Source organism: Cololabis saira, chromosome 14 (genome assembly GCF_033807715.1).
Source record: "Cololabis saira isolate AMF1-May2022 chromosome 14, fColSai1.1, whole genome shotgun sequence".
In the NCBI taxonomy this organism is placed as follows: Eukaryota; Metazoa; Chordata; class Actinopteri; order Beloniformes; family Belonidae; genus Cololabis; species Cololabis saira.
This window is the reverse complement of record NC_084600.1, coordinates 8,652,137-8,677,287: the sequence shown is the minus strand read 5'-3', so window position 1 is coordinate 8,677,287 and position 25,151 is coordinate 8,652,137. Positions and strand designations below refer to the sequence as shown.

The following is a 25,151-nucleotide window of genomic DNA, read 5'->3' as shown; positions in this document are numbered from 1 at the left end:
AGTTACTTGGGATTTTGTTGTTGTTTTAAGCATCAAAATGTCATGTGGTGCGACCGTCCATGACTCGTGTTTTGAAAACTTTTTTTGAAATCACTAAATGTTTTTAAATCAATCTTCTGCCCTATCTGGCATGATTTTTGAAGTGTCTTGTAGTGTGTAAGATTGCAACACATTTGTATTTATATTTCCATCATAATATACAAACAGAGTTTGACTGATGACGTCCATTTTATGAAATATCATGTGGTGCGACCATTAAAAAAAAAAAAAAATTTGTATAATACTGAAAACTTGTAAAAAAAAGTTGTCAAGATGTTAAGGAAATTCATTTATTTTAATATGAAACATGGTTGCACCACATTACTTTTTTAAAGGCCAATTCATCTTGACAAAAAACTCTGAAATCAATTTATTTAAAATTTGTATATGAATTTATGTGTACACAACATTCTTAATGTTTGAACTACTGCAATAGATATTCTTTTTTTTATTTTAATATTGACCTGTTGAAAGTCCTTATTCGTCATTGACACACACATATATATATATATATGTATATATATATATATATGTATATATATATATATATATATATATATATATATATATATATATATATATATATATATACCAAGATTAATCAGATTAAAAGAAAAACCAGCCTCCCCTTGTTTATACCCACCCATCTTCACATCACGCAGCGTTAGATTCATCTCAGAAGTGAATGTTTACCATGTTCTCTTTGTTTTCTTTTTATATATTTTTTTTCTTTCTTATTTGTGTATTATCATCCACCGGATGCCATATTGTGTGAATGATATACACTGCACAGGATAGGCTATAATAAGCCCTTGGCTTCAGCCTACTCTTTTTCGGACATTTCTATTTACTTTTTATTTTATTTGTGAAATGAACATGTACATGTCTCAATGTATTCTGTCCGAAATAAACCATCCATTCATTCATTCATTCATTCATTCATTCATTCATTCATTCAGTCTGCGTTACCACGTCACCCAAACCGTCCATGTGGATTCAAGACGTATGTCTCTTTTTTTTCTGTTTTAGTTCCCTGTTTGAATTAAACCTGAGTCCATCTTTATTTATATACAGTAGTTTAAAACAACCTAAGGTTGACCAAAATGCTGTACAGTCAAAAAAATGCTGAATAAATGGCAGATATTACAAAGATAATGCGGTGACTACCGTACTCACAAAACAAAACCTGTCACCTGATGGTGGTTTTAGGATGGTTTGTTCTTGACTCGACTCCAGAGTGAATAAAAAGGAAAGGTTGCAAAAGTAATATCTTTGGGTGAGGTTCCCGTTTATTTGAACAGAAAGGTAAATTGACAGAACAAAAAGGGTTTCTATTGTCTCTCTGGCTGCCGTGTAAAAACTGTGTGTGTCTCCCACCACCACTCAACTCAAACTAATCACCACTTCTAACCAACAGCAGCTGGGGCAAGGGTTGGGGTAAAAGAAAGGAACTGAAATCATACTGCACCCTAGTGGAAAAACAAATAGGGTCCGGGTGAACTCTGCGCCGGTGCAGTGCGCCCAAGTTTTCTAGTGAATAGGTTTTTTAAAAATGTTTCATAGGCACTGTTCACACTGTTATTCCTTAAAGGGAAAACTTCCACTTTTCTTATTTATTAAAAGATATATATTTTTTGTTAATTACAGTTTAGTTACATTTTTGCTGTTTTTTTTTCTTTCCCGTACCTCACTACTTTTTATTTTTCATTCCAATATATATACTGTTTATATTTTGTAATTTTATATTTTTTACTTTTTTACCCTTTCCCTGTATGTGTGTGTGTAAAGTGTACTGCTGCTGCACAATGCAAATTTCCCCATTGAGAGAGAAATAAAGAACAATCTAATCTAATGTTTTGATGTTTTTATCTTTAGTTCTGTCATTTCATTTTTAGACAAAATGTAGGGCTACAAAGCTCCCGACCTAACACACTCACACATACACACATACAGTCCATACAGAGCACAACTTCACTCTCTCGTATTAAATTATTCACATTAAAAACAAAAATATGCACATATATACAGCACTTTCTGTATTTCTTCTTTGTACTTGTTCATTTTTTACTGCTTATTCATTTAATAATCACTAAGTAAATCCAAAACAATAATTTTTTTTTTCATAAAGAATTCCAAAACCCAACTCAAAGCTCAGACAGTCCGGGCAGTCAGGTCCTCCAGTGGGAGTGAGTACATTAAGGGAAACATGTCATTTTTAAACACACATTTTAATCCAGTCAACGTTGTTCACATGACGAAGAAGTCTGTACAAATAAAGTATGAGTCAGCAGCATGGAGAGGTGTCAGCACAATGGCTCGACTTCAAGCAAGTCAGAATACTGTACAGGCTGGTGGCATAGTTAAAATATGACATGAAACAAGTATTTAAAATTCAGATTGCACTGGTGACACATGAACAAATATGACAAAAGCAGACATCAGCATACAATCACAGAACTGTGTGAGATGAGGCACGAAATTCAATTTGTGTCATTTGAAGTATAACTTTGCATGTTTGCATGCACAGAGGAAATCTAATAAAGGAATAAAGGAAATAAATGGCACACGTAAACCCAACAACGGCAGGAGAAAAATAAATTACAGGACACGCAAAAGACTACAAAACCACAAACAGAAATACAGATCAAAGACAGAGTCATAAGTGATTAATTTTTATTTAAAGGTGTAGCATATGTAGCATGGGTGTTAAATTGATATGGACTTTAAATTTCATGTGTAGATGAAACTCAAGCTGAATTTTGGTATTCTATGTATGGGGTTGTGCAGAATGAAAACAGAATATAAAAGCAGATGTCCAGTTTTATTTACATTAAACCAGCATTATAATTACATAAACAAGGTTTCAGTGCTACATTTTTAATAGTGCATGTTTTGTCCTTTTGATTTTATTCTTTTTTAAACCATCTATCCTTTTCAGCCCAGCTTTTTATGGGTGTTCATGAGCCTTGCTGCCCAGTCTCTCCACAGAAAACAGACCTTTCCGCTCCATGAACTCACCCAGGAGTCGCTGGAGTACCAGCTGAGATCAACAGGACAGCAGTGCAGGGATTCTGCAGCGATACAATCAGAACCTTTGGAGCTTTACTGAAGACACACGGGCTCCCATGTCATCCGCCTCAGGGTTGTACAACGTAAACAAGTCATCCATTAAGTGTAAGGTGGCTGGATAAAGCCCTGGGGCCTCATTTATAAAAGAGTGCGTAGGATTCATACTAAAAGTGCACGTGCAAAAGCCAAAAATGGCATGCGCACAAAAAAAATCCTGATTTACAAAACCGTGTGCACGCACACTTGCACGCAATGTTCTTTTTATAAATCACAGTCCAGCTGGAAGGTTGCGCACGTGAATTCACCTCATATCCCGCCCTCTGCATGCCCACTTCATACCATGAATGGTCAATGCAAACTACTTAATGACTGTATTTGCATATGAATGAGCCTGCTGAGCATGCGCTGTTTCTGCTGTGCATCAGGATGAATGAGTCATGTGTCGAGCCACCGTGCCACTAAATTTCACGGGGACCGAGATGGAGATGTTGTGGATGAGGTGGAGGACAGGAAAACCACATTATTTGGTGGTCACAGTAAAAGTATAAATAGTATATAAATAGTAAAAAATAAAGTGAGTGAGTGAGTGGCAGCACGCCGTTGCTACGCTAAACGCTGTGAGTGCCACGGACAGATGGTGCAGAAAAAAAAAGAAGTGGTGTGATTTGAAGGTGGAGGCCAAGAGGTACGGAGCCCCTAAAGGGACACCTAAAGGGAGCCCCTAAAGGGACACAGATTTTTTTTTATATACAGGACTGTCTCAGAAAATTAGAATATTGTGATTTTCTGTAATGCAATTACAAAAACAAAAATGTCATACATTCTGGATTCATTACAAATCAACTGAAATATTGCAAGCCTTTTACAGCTGGAAAGCGCTATAAAAGTGTAAGCCATTTACCATAATGAGTTTTACGTGCGCGCGTGAAACCTTTAAGGCTGATTCATGGATCTGCGTTACACCAACGCAGAGCCTACGGCGTAGGTGCACGTGGATTTAACGCAGAACCATAATTTAGGCTTACGCGCGCGCGTAAAGGTTTCACGCGCCCGTAAAACTCATTATATATATAAAAAAAATCGGAGTCCCTCACTCTACAGTTGTCGCGGTGGGTGACGAGGAGGTTCCCGGCGTGTCCTGCACCGCGGCTGCAGCAGCACCAGAGTCCTGACTGACGCTGAGCTTCAAACACAGAGGGACACGATCAGCGCTATTATATTATAAGTCTGATATGTGATGACATTAACAGTATGACATGAATCTGGCTTCATTTCACCACCTCACCGTCTGCGTCGCCAGTTCCCCATATCTTCAAAATGTTTGTGCGCTAGGATCAAAGTTTGCGTAAAGATACGCAGATTTTCCCGTTACGTTTTTTTTTTTAAATTCCAACCTTTGCGTAGAAGGTGGCGTGCGCATCTTTCAAGCCCTGTTTTGTGCGCACGCAAGCTTTATAAATGAGGCCCCTGGTCCCTCATGTCTTTCAGCAAGACGCTTAAGCCCAAGGTGCTGTCTTTATATGAATGCAGAAAAAAACCTCAGGGCATGATGAAACAGCACAGTCAGTATTAGATCTTTTTTCCTCATGGAAATCTGTTTAAATCTGGTTTAAACAGTCCTTTTGTTTTCTGAGCACATAAAAAGGTTCCATGAAATGTCCCCATGGCCAATAATTGATAGAATATCAGTTTGGGAAGTGCTCTCTTAGGCGTACCGGGGGTCTGCCCTGACCAGGGACCCCCGCTGGAGGTAAGGTGGGGGCCGGTAGCAGGGCCCCCGGGACGCCTCCATAAAGATCGTGGAGGAAGTGAGGCTTTTTTGGTCTTTCTTCAAAATGTGTCTTCTCTGCCAGCGGCATAAAAGCAGTTCCACCTGCTCTCTGAAGAAGCTGGTGGTCAAGGTGTACAGGATCGGGTTCAAGGCACTGTTGATTGGAAGGATGAAGATAACAACCCAACTGGAGATTGTGCCTGAAAGAGCAAACAGAAGCCAAGGATGATTTTTGAAATGCTTTTTTTTTTTTTTTTTTTTTACAAAAATAAGCTGTTAAACAAATGACCTCATGATTTAAGAGGTTGCAATTTTCATTTCCTACCAGGTATCTCCACCTCCAACAGTGAGAGAACTTTCACTAGGAATATAGGAATCCAGCAGAGGGCATCAGAGAACACGATGAAGAAGAACCGGTTGGCCACGGCCACATCTTTGTGCAGTCTGCTTCTCAGGTCCGTGGCATTGATGCCAGTTTTATAGATGGAGTAGAACATGCTGGAGTAGGAGAAGACGATCACAAGGAACGCCACCAGGTTGAGACCTGAAGACGTGAACAAGTTATTAATATACATGTATTCAGATATTGTCACTTCAGGCAAAAGGCACCTGCAAACAGTTAGAAGTAGAAAAAGGGGTTTGTGATTAAATCCATGTGAATTGTGTTTTGTTTAGTGCACAGCTTCAATGTTGATAGGCCATATTTTCCTTTTGTGTTGTGTATTGTGTGTATGTGTACACGTGTATATGTGTATGTATATGTCTGTATACAGAGCCGCGAGGCCATTTTTGGGTTTTTCGGGTTGGATCAGGTGTCTATATGCGCAATCTTAACTCTCCAATTAGCAAAATACTGGATACAAACACATACACACATTTCATTATGAAGCATTGCATTGACAAGATATGACAAGTCAAGATATTTTTTATAGTAATGCCTGTTTATTACAACATTGTTCACACACAAATAATCTTACATGAATCAAATCAGCCTGTTACTGAGAGCGACTTATATTAGTGACATAGGGGCCTAACTCAACTGACATTATATAGTGTGTGATTCTTTCCAGTTCTACACAAAACAAAATTGCCCCATAAGTTAAAACATTAACAACATGCTTATGCATATAAATCGTAATCTTCTCAAATTATAGGCTAAATAAATGAAAACAAAAAATATGTGCCTCAACTGCCTCAGGGCGGGCCCAGCGGCTGCTTGAGACCCCGTCGGATCGGTGATTTTTGTAACAAATTAATCAAACAAGCCTTTCAGAGAGGCATTAAACTCTTTCATTTTCTATAGTTTTTTTCTTTTTTCATTCCCTGATGGAAATTTCCTGAATCTGTCTCGTTCTCTCGACATTGTGTGACAGTTTGTTCCAACTCCACCGTCTGGATCAGAGCAGCTTGTGTCTGCGCTTGGTCTGACGCAGTTGTATTGAACAACAGACACGCACATCATTGCACATATATTTATTGATATGCACAGACTAGTACACATTTAGGTCTGTAATGGAATGTGACTGTTGATATTTATAAGGGAAAGAAGGAAAAAAAAAACGGCCCATAGCGCGAGGCCTCGTGCGGTCGCACGGTTCGCACACCCCTTGCGGCGGCCCTGTATGTATGTATATATATATATGTATATATGTATGCATATGTATGTATATGTGTGTGTATTTGTGTATGTATATATGCATATGTGCATGTTAACTTGCTTTATTCATCATTGGTCTATGTTGCTTTATTTGTTTTTGTTTTTTTCCATTCATTTTTCCAATTCTGTTGGTTAGGTGGCCAACCTGTTCAGGGGATGGGAGGGCAGGGGTGTTAAAATATAAAAATGAGCATTGTAATCCTTTTGTCTCTGTATCCATGTGCTGTGCTATGAATGCTCAATAATAAATAAAAGAAAAAAAGAAAAAAGAAAAAGGGTTTTGAGCTTGGTGTTTGTCCTTGATCAGACTGGAGTCTCGGGACCTGTGAGGTTCTCTCGGCATCTCAGGCTCTTATTTGCCCTCGTGCCGTTTCTGAGCAGTTTTTGCAGAATGTACTGTCCTGCTGCGGGAGGCCAGCAACGCTGGGGAAGGTACGGTACATCCACATAAAGGAGTTTCTCCGCAAAACTTTTAAAAATGATGACTAATCTTTGTGTGTGTGTGTGTGTGTGTGTGTTTTCCCCTGCCAATGGTTTCAATGTTGTAGCTGCATATTGTTTATGTAATAATCTCTCGGGGTTATGTTATGTGTCTCTGGAAAGCACCTGGAGACAACTTCTGCTGTAATAGACACTATACAAATAAAATTGAATATTGCATGACTTGAATAATAATACCAATTCCTCACCATCAGTGAGGATCTTTCTAACGCTGCCACTGGTTGAAAAGGAGCCAGTTTTGGTTATTTCATATACAGTCTGACGGTTTTACTCCGGCCCAGACTGAACTCACACCTTCACACTACGAGTTACAGAAGGAAGAAGACTGCTAAATTTGGTTAGAAATAAGAAAAGACAAACTTTTGCAACATTTCAGATCAGACTTGTTTTTATTTTTATCTGCAGACTGGGGGTTTGTACATTTGGGGGTCTCACTCACTGGCTGCTCTCATCCTTATCATTATCACTATATTATCATTTATACTTTGGTCCAGTAGGACAATGTGGCATATACTTTTGTACAAAGTGTAAAATACGAAGATAGTACTAAAGTAAAATTAATTTGTACGCTTTGATCACAGATTTAAACTGCACTCCAAAGATCACATTAGCTAAATGACAATACCTGTTTTTCTTTTCAACTGAAAAAAAAATCTGAAAGAGTCCATCATTTTGTGTAATAAATTATGTACAAGACCGTTAATAACGAACATGTCTGCAGCTGTGAGGTAAGAATGTATTATTAATTATATATTGATTTTGGCTTTTCCTTGATTATTTAGTCTGTATACATTTACCGGGTTTTAATGCCACACTTTTAAGAAAATGGCTCGATGTTTGCAGGAAATGTAAAGAGATGAAGAATGAAGGACAGACAATATGAAAACATTCTCAGTCAATATAATTTGTAATGAGAAAAGGAAAGTAGCAAACTGTTCTCTAATTTCTGTAAAGCTGTGAGCAAAGGATTCGTTGTACAGAAAACAGCCCTGACTGACAATAAAAACATCCAAATCTACCGGTATGTTAAAACTAAACCAGAGAATGGAATCAAAGCTGCTGTTTCGCATATTTGACCAGTCTATGTGGTTGCGATGCCTTTTCTGCTCTTGATTCACATCAAACATTTTTAAAAAAAATGTGTGAAATACATATTTCAGTATAGGAAAGGCCCACAGTTTAATTTACAGTATTTTTTGTTTGTTTTGAGGGATAAAAAGAAGCAAACTTTTCTTTAATTTACCCAGAAAAATGCCTGTGGAATATCCTTTGGCAGTAGGTTTCTCTTGCCTGTCAGAGTGCAGGGGAAAGCAGACCCCATTCCGTCCGTAGTAGTTCCCAAACACGTCCTCATTCATCAGCGGCACCGCAGCAATGATGAATCCCATCAGCCAGATAGCAGACAGGATCACCTTTCAACAGAACCACAAATATCTTATTAAGATTTCACATTCTCCAAAGCCTACTGTGAAAACATTATTGGACAGTACAGAGTTTTCTTTCATGTTTTCATTTATTTTTTTTAACATAGTTGTACGTTTTTCTAATTATGGGTTGTTTTTTACTGTAGTTGAGCACATCAGGGGTCCCAGTACCGTTCTAGACCTTTTAATCTTCTGAGCATGAGTCTGAGCGCTGGACTGGCATCGGTGCTGCCATATTTCCATTCTCGTCTGCTCAAAATCAATCCAGCTCTTCTTCATGCCCTGATTCTTTTACGCGGAAGCAGAGTATTCGCAAGCTGGCTATGTTTACTTGTAGCAGGTTTTTGTACTGAACAAATGAACTTGTCACTAGTAGAATGACTCTTTTTTTTTTTGATTGATTGATTGAATTGTTTATTTCGAACACATAAGGAAAAAAATATAAATTTTAAAACAAATTCAAAACATACAGAAAAAAAAGCAACAACAACAAAAACGTGATACAAACGGGGAAAAAAAACAGTGTCCGAAAAGGAGCAGGTAAGTAAAACTTATTTAACCCTGCCCCTTTGTTACCTATCATAAATTAAACATAAATATTAATAATAAATAGCTGCAATTTACCTATTAGGCTACTGATTTTCCCATTGGTTGAGTCTTTGCACCTAACCTGCTAACAAACACAATCTTTCCTTAACATAACTCCTCAATCAAATAACTTCCCAGAACTTCCTTTCTGTACCGTTTTTTAAATTGATTTATATTTGTACATTGCTTCAACCCATCACCCAACCCATTCCATAAATCCACTCCAACAACTGAGATACACATGCTTTTCCTTTTAGAATGAAAACATTGTTTTTTGAAATTAAATTTTCCTCTTAAATTATAACGCCCCTCCCTGTCACAAAACATTTTCTGTAAATTGCCTGGAAGTGAATCAGTTCTCGCTTTGAATATGATTTGTAGAGTTTTTAGTTTGACAATGTCCCAGAATTGTTTATAACATTAAAACATTAAACATTTCCAGTCTCCTGCTCTTTTCTATAGAGAATGGAGAAATCAAATTTAATCTGTTTTAATATGTTTTAAGCATTGGGAAAATCTGAATTTGTATTAAAATGGGCAGCAGTCATTCCAGCCAGGGCCGCTACTAAAAAAAAAGACTTCACACGTCAGACTTTTATTGTTATTATACAGGGCACAACAAAATTAAAGGCAGTGCGGAGTGGTGTTTTCCTTCAAAAGACAATTAAGTAAAAAGAGTAAAAAAGTCGAATAAGTATAAATAAAATAGAATAGTATAAAATTAAATAGAATAGACTCTGTAAAAAGAACAGTATATGTACAAAAATGTGCAACAGGCAAAAATGTGCCACAGTGGCCTTAAGTAGCAAAAAAAAGAAAGTTATGAAGTAGAGCAGATGGACAGTTACGAATAAAAGCAATAATTACGTTCAGACATTCAAGTATTTGGACAAGAAAACTCACCCCTGTCTGAAGTTTGCTTGGGCGCAGATTGCTGAAGGGAAAGACGATGACCAGGAACTTCTCTAAGGTCAGGTAGGTCAAGAGGAGAACAGACACCTGGAGGAAAATACTCATTATTATTTAACCCAATGAATAAACTAATCAACCCAGGCTTTCAACACTTGAAGGCCTGTATTGTAGAAGCAGCTTCTTTCTTTGCTGCCATTGCTGGTGTGGTAGACCAGCCTTCTAAATGATCATTAAACATGTCGTTCACACATTTGAATGTGTGAACAAATATCACACAAATACAAAAAGGGGTTATACTAAGATAGTAGTTGTATAAAAAAAAAAAAAAAAAAAAAAAAAAATATATATATATATATATATATATATATATATATATATATATATATATATATATATATATGCCATAGGTTTTTACCAACATGATATTAAGCATTAATATATATGCAGACAAAAAAATAGCTAGGATAGGATCAGATAGTAGTTGTATGTGGGGTGTGTGTGTGTGTGTGTGTGTGTCACCTCTGAGGAAAGCATGGCCAGGAATCCAATGGTGCGACACTCCACACTCTCCATCCACAGCAAAGCATTACGATTGTACTGTCCACGGAACTTCACATCGAAGACGCCAACAAAAAACAGGTACACACCCATGAGGCAGTCTGCACCTGGAAGATAAGACTGACATGAGTCAGTTAAAACAGAAATGTTCCTTGTGCCTGTGCTCCCTTGGGTAGTTAATGTGAGCTACCCTCACAAAAACATGCAGCAGTCCTGGGCTCTACACTGCCCCCTGTGGCCAGCCGGGGCACCACATGGGGGGGTCTGGCTGGAATAACATGACCATTCCATGCGCTACGTCTGGCTGGAGAATATGGAGCCAAATCAAGGCCAAAAGCTTTGCTAATTTGAAAATAAAATTTGAACCTGAAAATTCAAGTTTTGATCATGAACTTATTTTTTTACAGTTTCAATTTTATTTTTTTCAGTATCAGATCTTTTTTTTTTTTTCAGTTTCAGATCTTTTTTTCAGTTTCACATCTTTTTTTTTCAGTTTCACATCTTTTTTTTTCAGTTTCAGATCGATTTCAAAAAAATCTTAACTGTAAAAAAAATAAGTTCATGATCAAAACTTGAATTTTCAGGTTCAAATTTTATTTTCAAATTAGCAAAACTCTTGGCCTTGATTTGGCTCCATAGGAGAAGCCCCACCCTGTCTGGTGAAAAGAAGCTGCTCACTCCTCAGGTTAAGGAGGAGACCTGAGATCAGTGCAGGGTAGAGGGGTTGGTAGAGGATGGCAACGCCCAGGACTGACTTATGGCGCTTTTCCACTAGTACCTACTCAGCCCGACTCGACTCGCCTTTGTGCTTTCCCACTAGGGGTCTAACGTGCCGAGTAGATACTTTTCTTTATCTACTCTGCCGAGGTTCTAAGCTGCTGAGTCGGCTGTATCTGACATCATCACACTACAGGCCACCGATTGGTCGGGGGGTTGGAGTCAGACGTCTGAGTCAGGAGGAGGAAATCAGAGAAAGAGACTCTGACGGATTCTTGTTCATTTTATTCAACAGGCAATGGCAGCACAAAAGTCTGTTTGGTGATCCAACTCTGAGGTGCAGATGTTCATAAACCTGGTGCTGAGGAGAGAATTAAAAAGACGGGTGATAAGGTACGACCAGATCTACCAGGAGCTCTGTCTCTTCATAGCTGCTCACGGCTCCAGCTGACTTTTCAGCAGCGCAGAGACAAACTAACGAAAAAAAAGCGTCGCCGCTTGAAGTTTCTCTCACTCTCATTTTTCAACTTGATATCAAACACAAGCCACAGACCCAGCAGCACATCTATCATCTCCTCCAGGTTCTACATCTTTAGTGTTTTTGTCTTCTCCGTTTAGATCACACAATTAAATACGTCACAGCAGCTTCTCCAACCTCCTACTTCTGATCTGGGTATTGAAAAGAAACGAGGGCGAGACGAATCGGGTAAAAAAGATATAAAAAAGAAGAAATGTTCCTTGTACGGTCCATTACTGCACATTTTCAGCTGTCTTCTCTTACTGCAGTCAAACTGAATATTTCTCATTAAAATACACAAAAGGGAACACAGCTTTCATGAAGAGCACAGTGAGCAAGCAGGACGCAGTTGAAGATTTATTTTTACTTTTCATTTTCCTGCCCTACATCATAGTCTGTAACAAGAATAAAACAAGTAAAAATGTAAACTATGAATTAAAATACATCAACTCACACTTGAATACAGTTTAGGTGAGCAGAGCAGAGCAGAGCAGACAGTAAAGTTTGGTGTTCAAAAACTTCAGAAAAAGAAAGAAAAGAAACTGGAACAGAAAGACTGAGTGACAGGGTAGAACTAAAAGAATCAAAGCTGACTCAAGGCAGGGAACAGAAACACAGCAGAGGGTTACAAGCTTTCAGAAAGGATTCATGGATCACTTCAGAAAAGCCTCCATGAACACCTACAGTATCTGCAACTTTAAAATGCTCTGAAGTTTTAACTCCTTGTGTTTTGAACTGCTATTAGCCAGTCATTTGCTAGAAATAGTGATCATAATAACACATTTGGATAATACAGCTGATACCTTTTGAAGCTATACGTAATATCCCGTACAATGAAATTAAACTAAGGTTTCTTTTTATGGTGAATCGAAGCAATTACTGAGTGTTTTGTTTTATGTTTCACTTATGATGTTGCAAACCGGACTCTTGGACTATGAACTATGTTAATTGATAATACATTTTGCACCAGGGTATAGAAAAATCACTTATTTGTTTGTGTTTATGGGCGATCCACTACTACTATCATTTAGCGGACGCTTTTATCCAAAGCGACTTTCGTCTGAGAGATTTTTTTAAATCCTGCAGCCGACAAAGAAAAAGAAGAAGACCTTATGTGTGTTTGTTTGTGGGAACATAGCTGGCTCCCATTGTGGCAGAGAATCATTTAGCCCTGGCCCGGGTACAGAGTGTGCAGACTGATACTTTGTCCCTAAAAGATCAGCTCTGACGTTACAATGAGCCGTTTATCAGAATCATAAGCATGAATCATCGTTTATGCTGAAATCATCATGATTCCCTTTGTTCTTCGTCATTCTGCATCGAGACGCCCGATGTACAGTATGTTCTGACCCACTTGCATGCAACTGCTTCATTAAATCTACGGAAATCTGGCTCATCTTTCAAGCCTTATTCTTGGTAACTTGGAGTTTCAGTTTCAGTCCGGATATTCCACAACATAGATAAATGACAATAAAAGGAGTCGCTTCCAAGAACCAAGATTTAATTTTAGCGATATAAAACATTAGACAATTATTTAGAAATTGTTAGGGACAAAAATGGAAGTGTTTTTGATTTCAATACATAATAAGCACTTCAAATATGTTTTTTTTGTGTGTTATATTTCATATTTCAGGCATGAAAGGGTTAATTAAACTAATCAAAAGCTGTTGATAAAAGCGCAGCCCCTTCAGGGTTGGATGTGATTTACTTTCCTTTTAATTTCCATTTGCATCAACAGGCTCCCTTTCATCTGGACAAAAGCAGAAAGCTCTGCAAGGACCAAGATCTTTAAAGGAAAATTTCCAGTGTATTTAAAATAATTCAGCTAACTACAGTGACTACGTTTACATGCAGTCAATAACCTATTTCTAACCGGAATATTAGCAATAACCCGGTTGCGCACGGCCATGTAAACACCAATAACCCCTTTGAATAACCGGAATTTGCTCATATTCAGGTTTTTAAAAACCTGCAAATGACCCCTGGGTTACTCCTTTTCTAACTGAATATTGGGTCATGTAAACGCCAAACGGGATATCCCCATCAAAAGGAACAGGAATTTGTTTTCTGCGCATGTTCTTTTCGCGAGGAATCTTGGTCTTTTGAGTCCAGGAAGCAACATACGGAAATTCTCACGGCAGTCGGCGTCGGTGAACATCATTACGACATTTACATACATTTTTTCAACACATGCCTACTGTAAATCATTCAGAACTCGGCCGCCCGGATTATCACCCGCACCAAGTCGTCTGACCACATCACCCCTGTTCTCATCCAACTCCACTGGCTCCCGGTACAACACGGCATCATCTGCAAAAACCTCCTCCTCACTTACAAAGCTCTCCACCATCTTTCCCCCACTTACCTCTCTGACCTCCTCCAAGAATACAAACCCTCCGCTCAAACTCTGCTGGACTACTCACCATCCCCACATCACGCCTCAGCACCATGGGGGCACCCATGGGTGCCCGAGCCTTCAGCTGGTCGGCACCCAGACTAGACTGCAAAAACTCAAAATGTTAACAAGAATATTTGTCTTATTTCTAGTTAAAATGTCTCATTTTTAGTAAAAGAAAATCTCATTACACTTAAAGGAGCTTGAGGCCGGATTGAGGCAGGATTTATGAAAAAAATCCGTATACGTTTTAAGTTTTCTAGTAATAATGTCAGATGAAGCGTTCCAAACCAAAAAGAATGATCCCTCTAGTGTATCTCTCCGTTACCTTGAACAGGCTGTGTGCTGCAAAATGTGCTGCAATTCGGTCCCGAATTTCCCGCGCTGGGCTGCGGATGTGACGTCACATGACGCTGCATGCACGTTCTCCCCGTTCTCCCGTGCCGGTGTCGGTGCTTTTTTTTCCCACCTGCTTTTTTTTATCGGAGGTCTCCCGTACGTGATGACGTTCCGTCTTGTGATTGGCTTTTGACCGTTTGCGTGAAAAGACCAGGAACAGAGTGACTACAGCAGCCGAGAGAGAGAGAGAAGTCATTGAAAGAAGGTCGTGTCGTGAACAGCAGTTATATGTTTCTTCTCCCTTTTACCTCCACTATGATCTGCTGCTTCTGACTTTACAGAAGTGTATGTCTCTTGATGAAGCAGCTTGGCCCCCTGCAGGGGCAGGTTGCCCAGTCCTACCCCCTACAGGGCTTTGAACTGGACTCAAGAACTTTTGTTGTGACTCCAATTTCCTACCCCATGTGAAGGTCCCGACACCTCGGAAGTTGGCTCAAACAGACAACTGGACTCAACAACTTTTGTTGAGACTTCAGCTTCCTACCCCCGTGCAGATCCCGACACCTCAGAAGTTGGTTCAAACAGATTTGAATCAAGAGAGCACCCCATGGGGTGATTTGGAGGTCTGTGACAGTCATGCCAAATGTCTGATAATGACATTTGGCCCGATTCACATCCGACTGTAAATTACTTTTTGTCTCTCGCCTGATTTGTGTATTCCTGAAACTTCTTGTATAAAAATCTGATTACAACGTCACTCGAGGTCAGCATTTCTACCAGACCTCTGGTCTGTGAAGACGTGCTCACCGCCGGCTCAATAAAACCTCATAAAAACCACAAAGCGGACTTCTGAACTGGTTTGATAAATTCCACAACACTCTATATGTTCTCATTGTTGAATCTGTAAATGTCTAAGCAAAATAGTCATAATACATTATATAAATATAATTAAAAAAATGTAACGTCAACTAAGCGCTCACTGATTAATCCGCAATTGCCAAAAAAGACGTTTTGAATGTGAAGACATGGTGAAAAACTACCTTCCTAGCTTAACATGGCAAAAAAATACCATCGCAGGGAAAAAATGCACACTTCCGGGGAAAATATTTCAGCCCGATACAATCTGGTACTCACACCGGCTTCACTGTTGGCTGCAGTACCCCCAACGGCCGTCGTGGTGAAGGGTGGCGCTAGAGAGTCTCATTTCTTAAAAGGAGCCTCAAGCTCCTTTAAAACAAGACTCATCACTGGAAAAAAACAACAATTTTCACCTGTTTCAAGTAGATTTTCACTTAAAATAAGTAGAAAAATCTGCCAGTGGAACAAGATTTTTTTGCTTGTAATGAGAAGATAAATATTGTCCCACTGGCAGATTGTTCTACTTATTTCAAGTGAAGATTTACTTGAAAAAGGTGAAAATTGTCAAATAACAAGTTTATCTGATAATGACTCTTGTTTTAAGTGTAATGAAATTTTTTGACTAAAAATGAGACATTTTAACTAGAAATAAGACAAATATTCCTGGTAAGATTTTGATGTTTTGCAGTGTATGGAACTCCCTCCCCCACACACACACTTTCAGACTCCATAGTAACTTTCAAATCCAAACTCACAGCTCACCTTTTCAAACTGGCTACTCCCTCTGGCTGTGCAGTCTCTGTGGCTATAATATTGGTTGATGTTGTTTGGTTTTAATAATGCTTGATATTGTTATTTTATGCTTTTATTCTTTGTAAGGTGACCTTGAGTGACTTGAAAGGCGCCACCAAATAAAATGTATTATTATTATTCCAAAGACAGGCAGTGCTCTGGAGCGAAGCAGGGATCATATATACTGAGAAAATGATTGATGCCATAGGCAAGGCAAAAAACTGGAAAGACCGACGTTAAAGAAAAGAAAGAAAAAAGAAAATGCAAAAGGAAATAAGGCTGGAACCCTAGTTGCAATGAACATGGATAATAGTAGGAAATAATAATAACAAATGATTGTCAACAAACAGGTGTTTCACGGTTGGAAAGTAGGCGTAGGATTTTCAGAACAAAATAGAACAATTACAGGAGTTGTTGATTGCAAATTGCTATATTGTTCCTCATTAAGGTGATTAACTTGGACTAAAAAAATTAATCTGAATGAAGAACACAGAGCATAAAACTGAAACACGCTGTGAGCTATTATCTGCTTGTGGGATAATTACTATTTCTTTTCGTTTTTTTATGTTTTGAATGAAAAAACACTGACCGCTCTATTAGTTTCACAGATATTTCTTACACTTGCAGAGTTTCAGTCTGTGCTTTAAAGCAGGATGCAGTTTGTGGGGTATCATACTTGAGATCTGCAGGAAAGGTGATTCAGTAGCTGAACACAATGAGTAGCTCACCCTGTACTTCCTTCCTGACAAATTATTTTGAATATGCACTTGAAGGACTGCAGCCTAGAGTTTCAACACTGTGTGCCTTCAAGAACTACACCAATTACCAATTTTTTCCAGACTTGATTACTGCAGCCTTCAAAGCACTTCAAAGCACTAAATTGTGCAGCCGTGCCTCGTTCTTCACAGACTTTACTGTAATATAATTACAAACAAAATGTAATTACAGCGAAAAGCTTTTACTGTGCCTGCAAAAGTAGTTTCTTCTTATTGTCAGTGGTGTGTAGCACAATGTATTTACTCACAGCAGAGGACTTTGATGCAGGCAGCATGCAGGTTGTTCTCTGCACGAATCAGTGATCTCATGCCGATCACAAGGATATTACCAAAGCAAGTGATGAAAGCCATGACCCAGACGGAAACCCGCAGCACCATGTTCGCCAGGAGGTCCTCAAATGAGGAAATGCCGTCTGTGTTGGGCTTGCAGGACCTGACATGAGGTGCATAGGAGCAGTACTGGAACTTCTTAAAGTAGCTGTGAAAATAAGGGATGGTTGCAGAAGGAGAAGAAGAAAAAAACAAGAACGAGTCAGACAAACTTTGACACAAAGAGGGTCTAAATGACATGTTGCTTAGTCAGTCATGATGTTTCATGTCCGGATACCGGCACAATTGTACGTACATGTGTGAGAGGTTCTTCATGGGAATAAACATATTTGTCTGAATATCTGGGATCTCAATACCCTCTAGTGCCCTGTGTGGAAGAAAAAACAGCACGTTGCACAGACTGAGGCCACGTTTACACATAGCCGGTATTTACAAAAACGGATATTACCCCCTCTACGTCTTGAAAAATACCATCATTTACACGAACCCGCATAAATACGCTGTGTGCTATGAGCAGCCAAACCTGCAGGGGGCAGTGTAACGAGAAGCATAAAGTCATGCTAGCCAATCAGAATCCTGGAAAAAAACGTCAACAAATGACACGAGTACCGTATTTTCCGCACTATAAGGCGCACCTAAAAGCCTTTAATTTTCTCAAAAACCGTCAGTGCACCTTATAATGCAGTGCGCCTTATATATGATCATTACAGTAATTTCTGTTACTGTAGTCAGGGGGATTGTGGGTAATGTAGTTGGTGTCGCCGAAGTAATGGCGCTAAAAACGTGAGGAATCGTCACAGACGTTCAAGATAACAGCAGCGACGCTGACTCGCATAATGGCGACTTTGACGAGACGGAGCAAAGCTGGTTTTTATTTTGTTAATAAAGTTTGACATACGGTTCTTTTCTTCTTGTTTTTTTTCTTTTGCATTTTCTGTAGGATTTTGTAGCATTTCCTGTAGCGCAGCTCCATCAGGTAGATACGTAACTCAACCCCAGCCATTATAGTACAGTATTTTACCATATATTTAGTGCACCTTATAATGCGGTGTACCTTATATATGAAGGGTGTTTTAAAAGAGGCCATTTATTGGAGGTGCGCCTTATAATACGCCTTATGGTGCGGAAAATACGGTAACTTCAAGTTACTTCCAAGATGAACGAGAGCCGTTCGTTTGGAGTGACAGAGAAGTGGAGTTACTTTTAAGTGTGACTTTAGAATATAAAACAGGTAAAATACAAGAAAATATTGACGGTGGCCAAACAAATTGTAAACACAGGTCGCACACATGACGCTGGTGACGTTTCTGTCGCATATTGTGACAGGGGTTTGTGGGCTGTTGGGGTTTGTGCGTGCATGCATTCTCATTCTCTCGAGGACAGTTCTCTTAGGACTAACGAGCACATTACTGTATGCCAGTGTTTAAATACTGAGGTGTAAGTGTGAGTACTTACAGAGACTGCAGCTGTGTCAGGTGGCTGAAGTGGCTCAGGTGTATGTGTAGATGAGGATTGTGGGATACATTTCTGTAATAGAATATAGATAATGAAAGGATGAGTGCAAGCCCTTCCACCTTTATTCAACAGGAACAAATGAAAATGACTTCCATGGTCTTCAGTCAACAGCTCAATTATTTGTAATTAATGAAAAGCTGGAGCTTAACATAACCACAAACTTGGACATATTTGAGGGATTCATGTTCATTATGCTCATAATGCGGCAGGATCTTTGTTTGGCTATAAATAAAGGAAAAAAAAAACTTTCACTAACCACCCTGATCCACTAAGTGTGAATGAATTAACTGTCCCCACAAATGTCATACTCTAATGGCGCTTTTCCACTAGTACTTACTCAGCCCGGTTCGGCTCGGCCCGGCTTTGGTGCGGCCGAATGAAATCTAATCTAATCTAATCTAATCTAATCTAATCGGAGGTTACAACCGACAATAAAGCTCTGTAACAGAGTCACTCAGAACTTTCTCAGTCTTTTGAACTGAACAAAAAAATCTTTCATCCATAAGGTGATCAGGTTGGTAGCACCGTCGCCGCACTATGACAATATTCTGGACTGCAGCTTGTTATGGTGCTTCTCCACTAGTACCTACTCAGCCCGACTTGACTCGCCTCCACTTGGTTTGGTTCTTTCCCACTAGGGTTCTAACGTGCTGAGTAGATACTTTTCTGTATCTACTCTGCCGAGGTTCTAAGCTGCTGAGTCGGCTGTATCTGACATCATCACACTACAGGCCACTGATTGGTCGGGGGGTTGGAGTCAGACGTCTGAGTCAGGAGGAGGAAATCAGAGAAAGAGACTCTGACGGATTCTTGTTCATTTTATTCAACAGGCAATGGCAGTGCAAAATGTTGTGAATGGTTGGTTGGTCAGACCCAGATGTAGGAGAGCAGGAACAGGAGTTCCAAAAGAGTGTTTATTTTGACAAAGACAAACAAAAGCGCTGCTGAGCAGGATACCACAAAACTACAGCTTAAACAAGAATCAAAAAACTACCAAAAACCTGACATGGAAACACGGAGAGAGGGAACAGTACGGACCAGCAGGAAGCAGGGGGAAAACAAGACCAGATATCAGCCCCCCAGTCTGGCACTCAGAAGGCACGCCGATTTCCCCCAGTGTCCAGTCGCGGTACTGCAACAAGAAATCCCATGGGGCCCAGAAAGCTTTTTTCCCATAGACCGCAATAGTAAAAGAGAAGCCTCTAAAACTGTTCACAGGAACCTCCAGCTGTAATCACCGGCAATTACTAATCTTTGTATTCTATATTTTTAAGTCATGGACTTTATATCCGTCAAAAATGTTTTATAACGGCCAGAAAAGTCAAAGAAAAGTCTCTTTCTGGGAGTGACGTCACAGCCGTGTCCGTGCATTCCACGGATGTATTATATTAATATATATTATGTAATTATATTATATTAATACATTTATAATATATGTAATACTATACATGTAATAATATACAGTACTCGAGTTGAGGGGGGATGAGGGGGGATGGCATCCCCCCTGAAATAAAAATGGTCCAAATCATCCCCCCTGTAAAACTGCCATCCCCCCTTTCCATCCCTTATGTCATTTCATCAATGAATGTGGTTTTACTGCTATTTCAACATTTAGAGTCATCATCAGAAAAATAACTTATTTGACCATTTTCACCTGTTTCAAGTAAATTTTCACTTGAAATAAGTAGAAAAATCTGCCAGTGGGACAAGATTTATCTTCTCATTACAAGCAAAAAAATCTTGTTCCACTGGCAGATTTTTCTACTTATTTCAAGTGAAAATCTACTTGAAACAGGTAAAAATTGTTGTTTTTTACCAGTGATGAGTCTTGTTTTAAGTGTAATGAGATTGTTTTACTAAAATGAGACATTTCAACTAGAAATAAGACAAATATTCTTGTTAAGATTTTGAGTTTTTGCAGTGATCCATTTTACTTATCCTGTGAAGGACAGAGTCATATTGATAAGTTCAGAAAAGTGTTTTTTATTGTTGTGTTTTGATGTATTTGATGTAAGCCCAGTGGATATTTAAAGCTTACAGAAAGCTGCATTTAACTGCTGCTATGTCATTCCTGCAGTATTTCTGCAGCTGTTTTGGTCACTGCTATTATTTGTAATATATTATATTATTTGTAATCAGCACAAATTATCTGTCCCCATATGATAAAATCCACCATCCCCCCTGATTTCTTTTTACAACTCGAGTACTGATAATATACATTAATTTATATATTATATTAATACATATTATATTAATATTCGCGTCATTGCCCCGGGGCATGATGGGAGGCCCCAGAGCATCATGGGAAGTGACTCAACTGAGCATGCTCTATGGGCCACTTAACGTGGAAGTAAACCCGGAAGTCAGGAACTTTTTTCGGCTTATGCACTAGGCGAGCAACTTCCATTGAAATGAATGGGTGGCCATTCTCGGTATTCCATCCAGTAATATGATAGATCCATGCCAGATATACACAAGGGTTAACGAGACACAGGTGCAGACGATCAGGGCCAATTAGTATCAAACCATAACAACAAAAGTCTGTTTCATGATCCAACTCTGAGGGTCAGATGTTCATAAACCTGGTGCTGAGGAGAGAATTAAAAAGGGATCTAGACGGATATAAGGAACGAGCAGATCTACCAGGAGCTCTGTCTCTTCATAGCTGCTCACGGCTCCAGCTGACTTTTCAGCAGCGCCGAGACAAACTAACAAAATTAAAAAGCGTTGCCGCTTGAAGCTTCTCTCACTCTCATTTTTTAACTTGATATTGAACAGAAGCCACAGATCCAGCAGCACATCTATCATCTCCTCCAGGTTCTACATCTTTAGTGTTGTTGTCTTCTTCGTTTAGATACACAATCAAATACGTCACAGCAGCTTCTCCAACCTCCTTCTTCTGCTCCAGGTGCTGAATTGTTATGGAAAAGAAACCAGGCCGAGTAGAGCCGAGCAGAGATGAGCTGAGTAGAGCCGAGTAGGTTCTAGTGGAAAAGCTCCATAAATCTGCTGCTAGGACACGGCATGGTGGCAGATTGTTCACGTTCTCTGTTGCTGTAAATGCTCCGATCTAGCAAATGCTACTTTCATTTTTCTCACCAAAACTGACATAAGCTGGCAGTTTCTCTCTTTCTTGTTTTTCATTTGCAGCTTCTGTGTTGTATCTAATTTCCCACTAGGCTCGACTCCTCTTCTCACATCCCACTACTCCCACCACAGATGTGAGGAGAGGCCTGATGTAGATTGGAGATGACGTGTATATAACAATGCATTGTCTTCACTTTCCTTTCCTGTTTTTAAAATGTAATGCAACAGCAGTTGCTCAGAATACAGTTAAAGTGATGCAAACCTTACTCATGCTTGATGGGGTTTTTTTTCTCAGTAGTAGTAAGTAGTAGTACTTTTCCTTACGTATACATTTCCAGTATGCTGTCACTTCCTGCTTGTACTTACAACTAATTTACATTGTGACATTTTTTTATCTGTGCAATTTGTACAGCAGATTGTTGAGTGTTACAGTTTTTCTCGATTGCTTTGACACATTTTGCACATCATGGGTCAACTTTATCTAATGCTCACACCTTCTTTGCACAGCAAGAGTCCTCTCTGGGGAATCAGTTAACTATTTCTCATTGCTTTCACACAATTTTCTTTGACTTTTAATACACTTTTCAAAACAGTTAACACACTTCTCACAAAGAGACACAAAACATAACTGATTTACCATGGCAACACATCGCAGACACTTCGTAGCAGCCAATTGGAACTGCTCTCTCAATTCTAAAAATTATCAGCCCCTGTGTGAACTCTCTTTGCAAAACAAAGCAAGTAGTCCTCAACCTATCAAAGAGGTCAATAGCTTGAAGTTGACACCAAGCATGGATCGAGGAGGACGTGGACGAGGACATGTGGCCTGATCGTCAGGCCCGTGTCGACAATACGTAATTTTCCTGTATTTTTATTTTTTTTTCGTATTTACAGGGTTTCATTTCATTGTGTTTCATTTACAGTACTTTCCTTGAGAATTGACCTTTGTTGTACTGCATATTGAACCCTGTCATTTTGATTGCTTACAGTATGTGCATGTGACAAGTACTGCAATAAATATTTTTCTGTCAGAATCTTGACATTTTGTACACAGTAGAACAAATGTAAATCAATGGTGTTGACAGGAACTTCAGAAATACAAAAACAGATCTACAATATTTTACTGTATACACATTTTCTGATTTTACTGTAAATACTCTGTGACAGTATATTTCTAAGTTATATAACTAAGTTAGAGTGCTCAATACAAAACCCAAATTGTAGTATGTTGTCAGTTGTAAAATAGTCAATACTATGAGGGTGTTGAACAAAAGTTGATATTGATAGCTGTAATTTCAATTTTGTCATCCATTGTTAAATAAATGAGAAAACATACATGTTCAATTGAGAAACAATTGTAGGTTTTGATGGAAAAGTTTGGTTTTGATGGATGTGTGACAAGTTTTGAGAAAGTGGTGTCATTCTGCAAACATCATAAAGTGTTTTGGTTATTTCAGCTTCTGTTAAGGGCTTTGTGTGAGCTGTTTTGAAAAAGTAAACTGTGAATGGAAAAATGGGCCAAAACGATCGAGAAAAACTGTAAGTGGGCTTTAATCATACCTAAACTAGGATGTAGTGCACGTACAGTATAAGCATCGATCACCCCGCCTCAGTCTGCCTCAGTGTTTGATTTAACTTCATAGCTTTCAATCAGTCAAGGAAAGTCAAGGTTTGGCTCAAAAACTCTTTATTTTCTGGCACGCTTTTGTTTTGAAGAGGACTTCAGGGACATTAAAAAGCAATTTCCCTTGTGAGTGCTACTGAAATTTGTAAATCTAGCAGTACTTTCAGACTGTGTGGCTAATTTAAAGTAAAATGACCCTGAAAGTAAAAAAACTGACATGTAGGGGGTGTGAGTTTTCATTAACTTAACCTATTTTGAGTGAGGAAAGATTATGTTGCAGCAAAACGGTTATTCATGTCAGTTGAAGTGAACAGACGTCTGAGTAACGTAGCAGCAAACTGATGGAGATCTCATACAGTCTTTGTACACTTTTTTCTGCACATACAACGTTACATTACCTCGATTTGTCTGAAGCTTAAAATAAAATGCATTCTAATGTAAGAAGAGTGTCCTTTAGGCTCTGATTATTAGCGATTTTGCTGCAGACGTGTTTTCCATTCACACACAGCAGTGACTCGATTCAGTGTTTTGATCCCTAGAAAAGTTAACACTGCTTGCCATCTAATTATAGACCTAGAGTTGTTTAAACTCTGTAATTTTCCTTCAATACTTCTGAGCTATGAACTGGGTTCATAGGCATTCTCTCATTAAATTATGGAATCATTTTTCAAAATGTTTCAAAATAGGCTTATTTGTGGAAAAAATATGTAGTATTTGAGTTGCATAAAAGCTTGTTATTTGTTTTCTTCCTAATTGTCCTTGAAATAGTGGTCAAGAACCCCCAACACAAAAATGGTTTGGCCGCTGATCAAAATTTGATGTTATCATTTAATTTGAAGTTCAGTGCGATCAAAATGTCTGGTGTCAAGTCCGGTGCTCAGAAAAGAAGAGAAAAGAGAAGAAGAGAAGAATAAAATAGAGGCCTCAGAGATTCTCTACACCAATATTTTAAAAGGTGGTGACGGTGAAGCTGGAATTAATAAAGTCAGCGTAGAGCAATGTAAGAAACAGCGCAGCCAACGTTTACCAACCTTGTAACTTAACCTAACTGGCTAGCTCTAATGTTAACGTCCATTAGCTTGTATAAAAACCTGAAGAGCAGAGGGAGAGGAGAGGCAGAGGAGAAGGAGAGATCCGGGCGTCTCCGTCTCCCAGTCTTGCTATTGCCGTTGGTCTTAATAGCTCCGCCCCCTCCGCTTACGTAAGCGGTTCTTTCCTGTAGCCCAGCAAAGAGTTGGAGCTACCTTGGCTTGGAACTGTTTTATCTGACCCAGAGCCAGTTCTTTGTCAGTGGAAACAGAAAGCCCGGTTCCAAACTCAGCACTGGCCCAGAACCAGCCTTGGAAGGGTATGAGAGGACAATACAGTCCAAGGAAAATTTGGTGTAGGCTCAATGCAGGGAGATGTCTAAAGACAAGCCCCGATTTCAGTTTATGGAACACCTTTTATCCATGTGCAAACCTGAAAAGGCTGCACAAATACAAGATAGATGGCAGGAAAACCTTAAGCTCAAGTAACTAAAGATGGGTCTACTGGTTCAAGAAGAGCAGGTCACGTCTACCAGGGTGCCATCAGCATATGGAAGTAAAAGTTGCTCACCATGCACTGCTTGAAATTACATGTCTAAGTTAGTTTGTGGGGTCTTTTCATCTACTTTTACACGGGCAGATTTTGCCCAGTGA

The 25,151-nt window shown here is 39.1% G+C and overlaps 1 protein-coding gene across 1 annotated transcript in view; it reads right to left on the bottom strand.

Annotated features, from left to right (window-relative positions):
• Positions 1-4,772: 4,772 nt before the first annotated feature.
• LOC133460164 (relaxin receptor 2-like) overlaps positions 4,773-25,151 on the bottom strand; it is a 91,388-nt gene continuing 71,009 nt past the window's right edge. Inside the window, exons 13-20 of the mRNA XM_061740726.1 lie at positions 18,699-18,770; positions 17,539-17,610; positions 17,162-17,391; positions 10,481-10,626; positions 9,953-10,048; positions 8,281-8,449; positions 5,205-5,423; positions 4,773-5,079 (exon numbers count right to left, since the gene is read on the bottom strand). Coding sequence (XP_061596710.1) covers positions 4,814-5,079; positions 5,205-5,423; positions 8,281-8,449; positions 9,953-10,048; positions 10,481-10,626; positions 17,162-17,391; positions 17,539-17,610; positions 18,699-18,770 — 1,270 coding nt within the window. The 3' untranslated portion in view covers positions 4,773-4,813. The remainder of the gene's footprint in view (positions 5,080-5,204; positions 5,424-8,280; positions 8,450-9,952; positions 10,049-10,480; positions 10,627-17,161; positions 17,392-17,538; positions 17,611-18,698; positions 18,771-25,151) is intronic.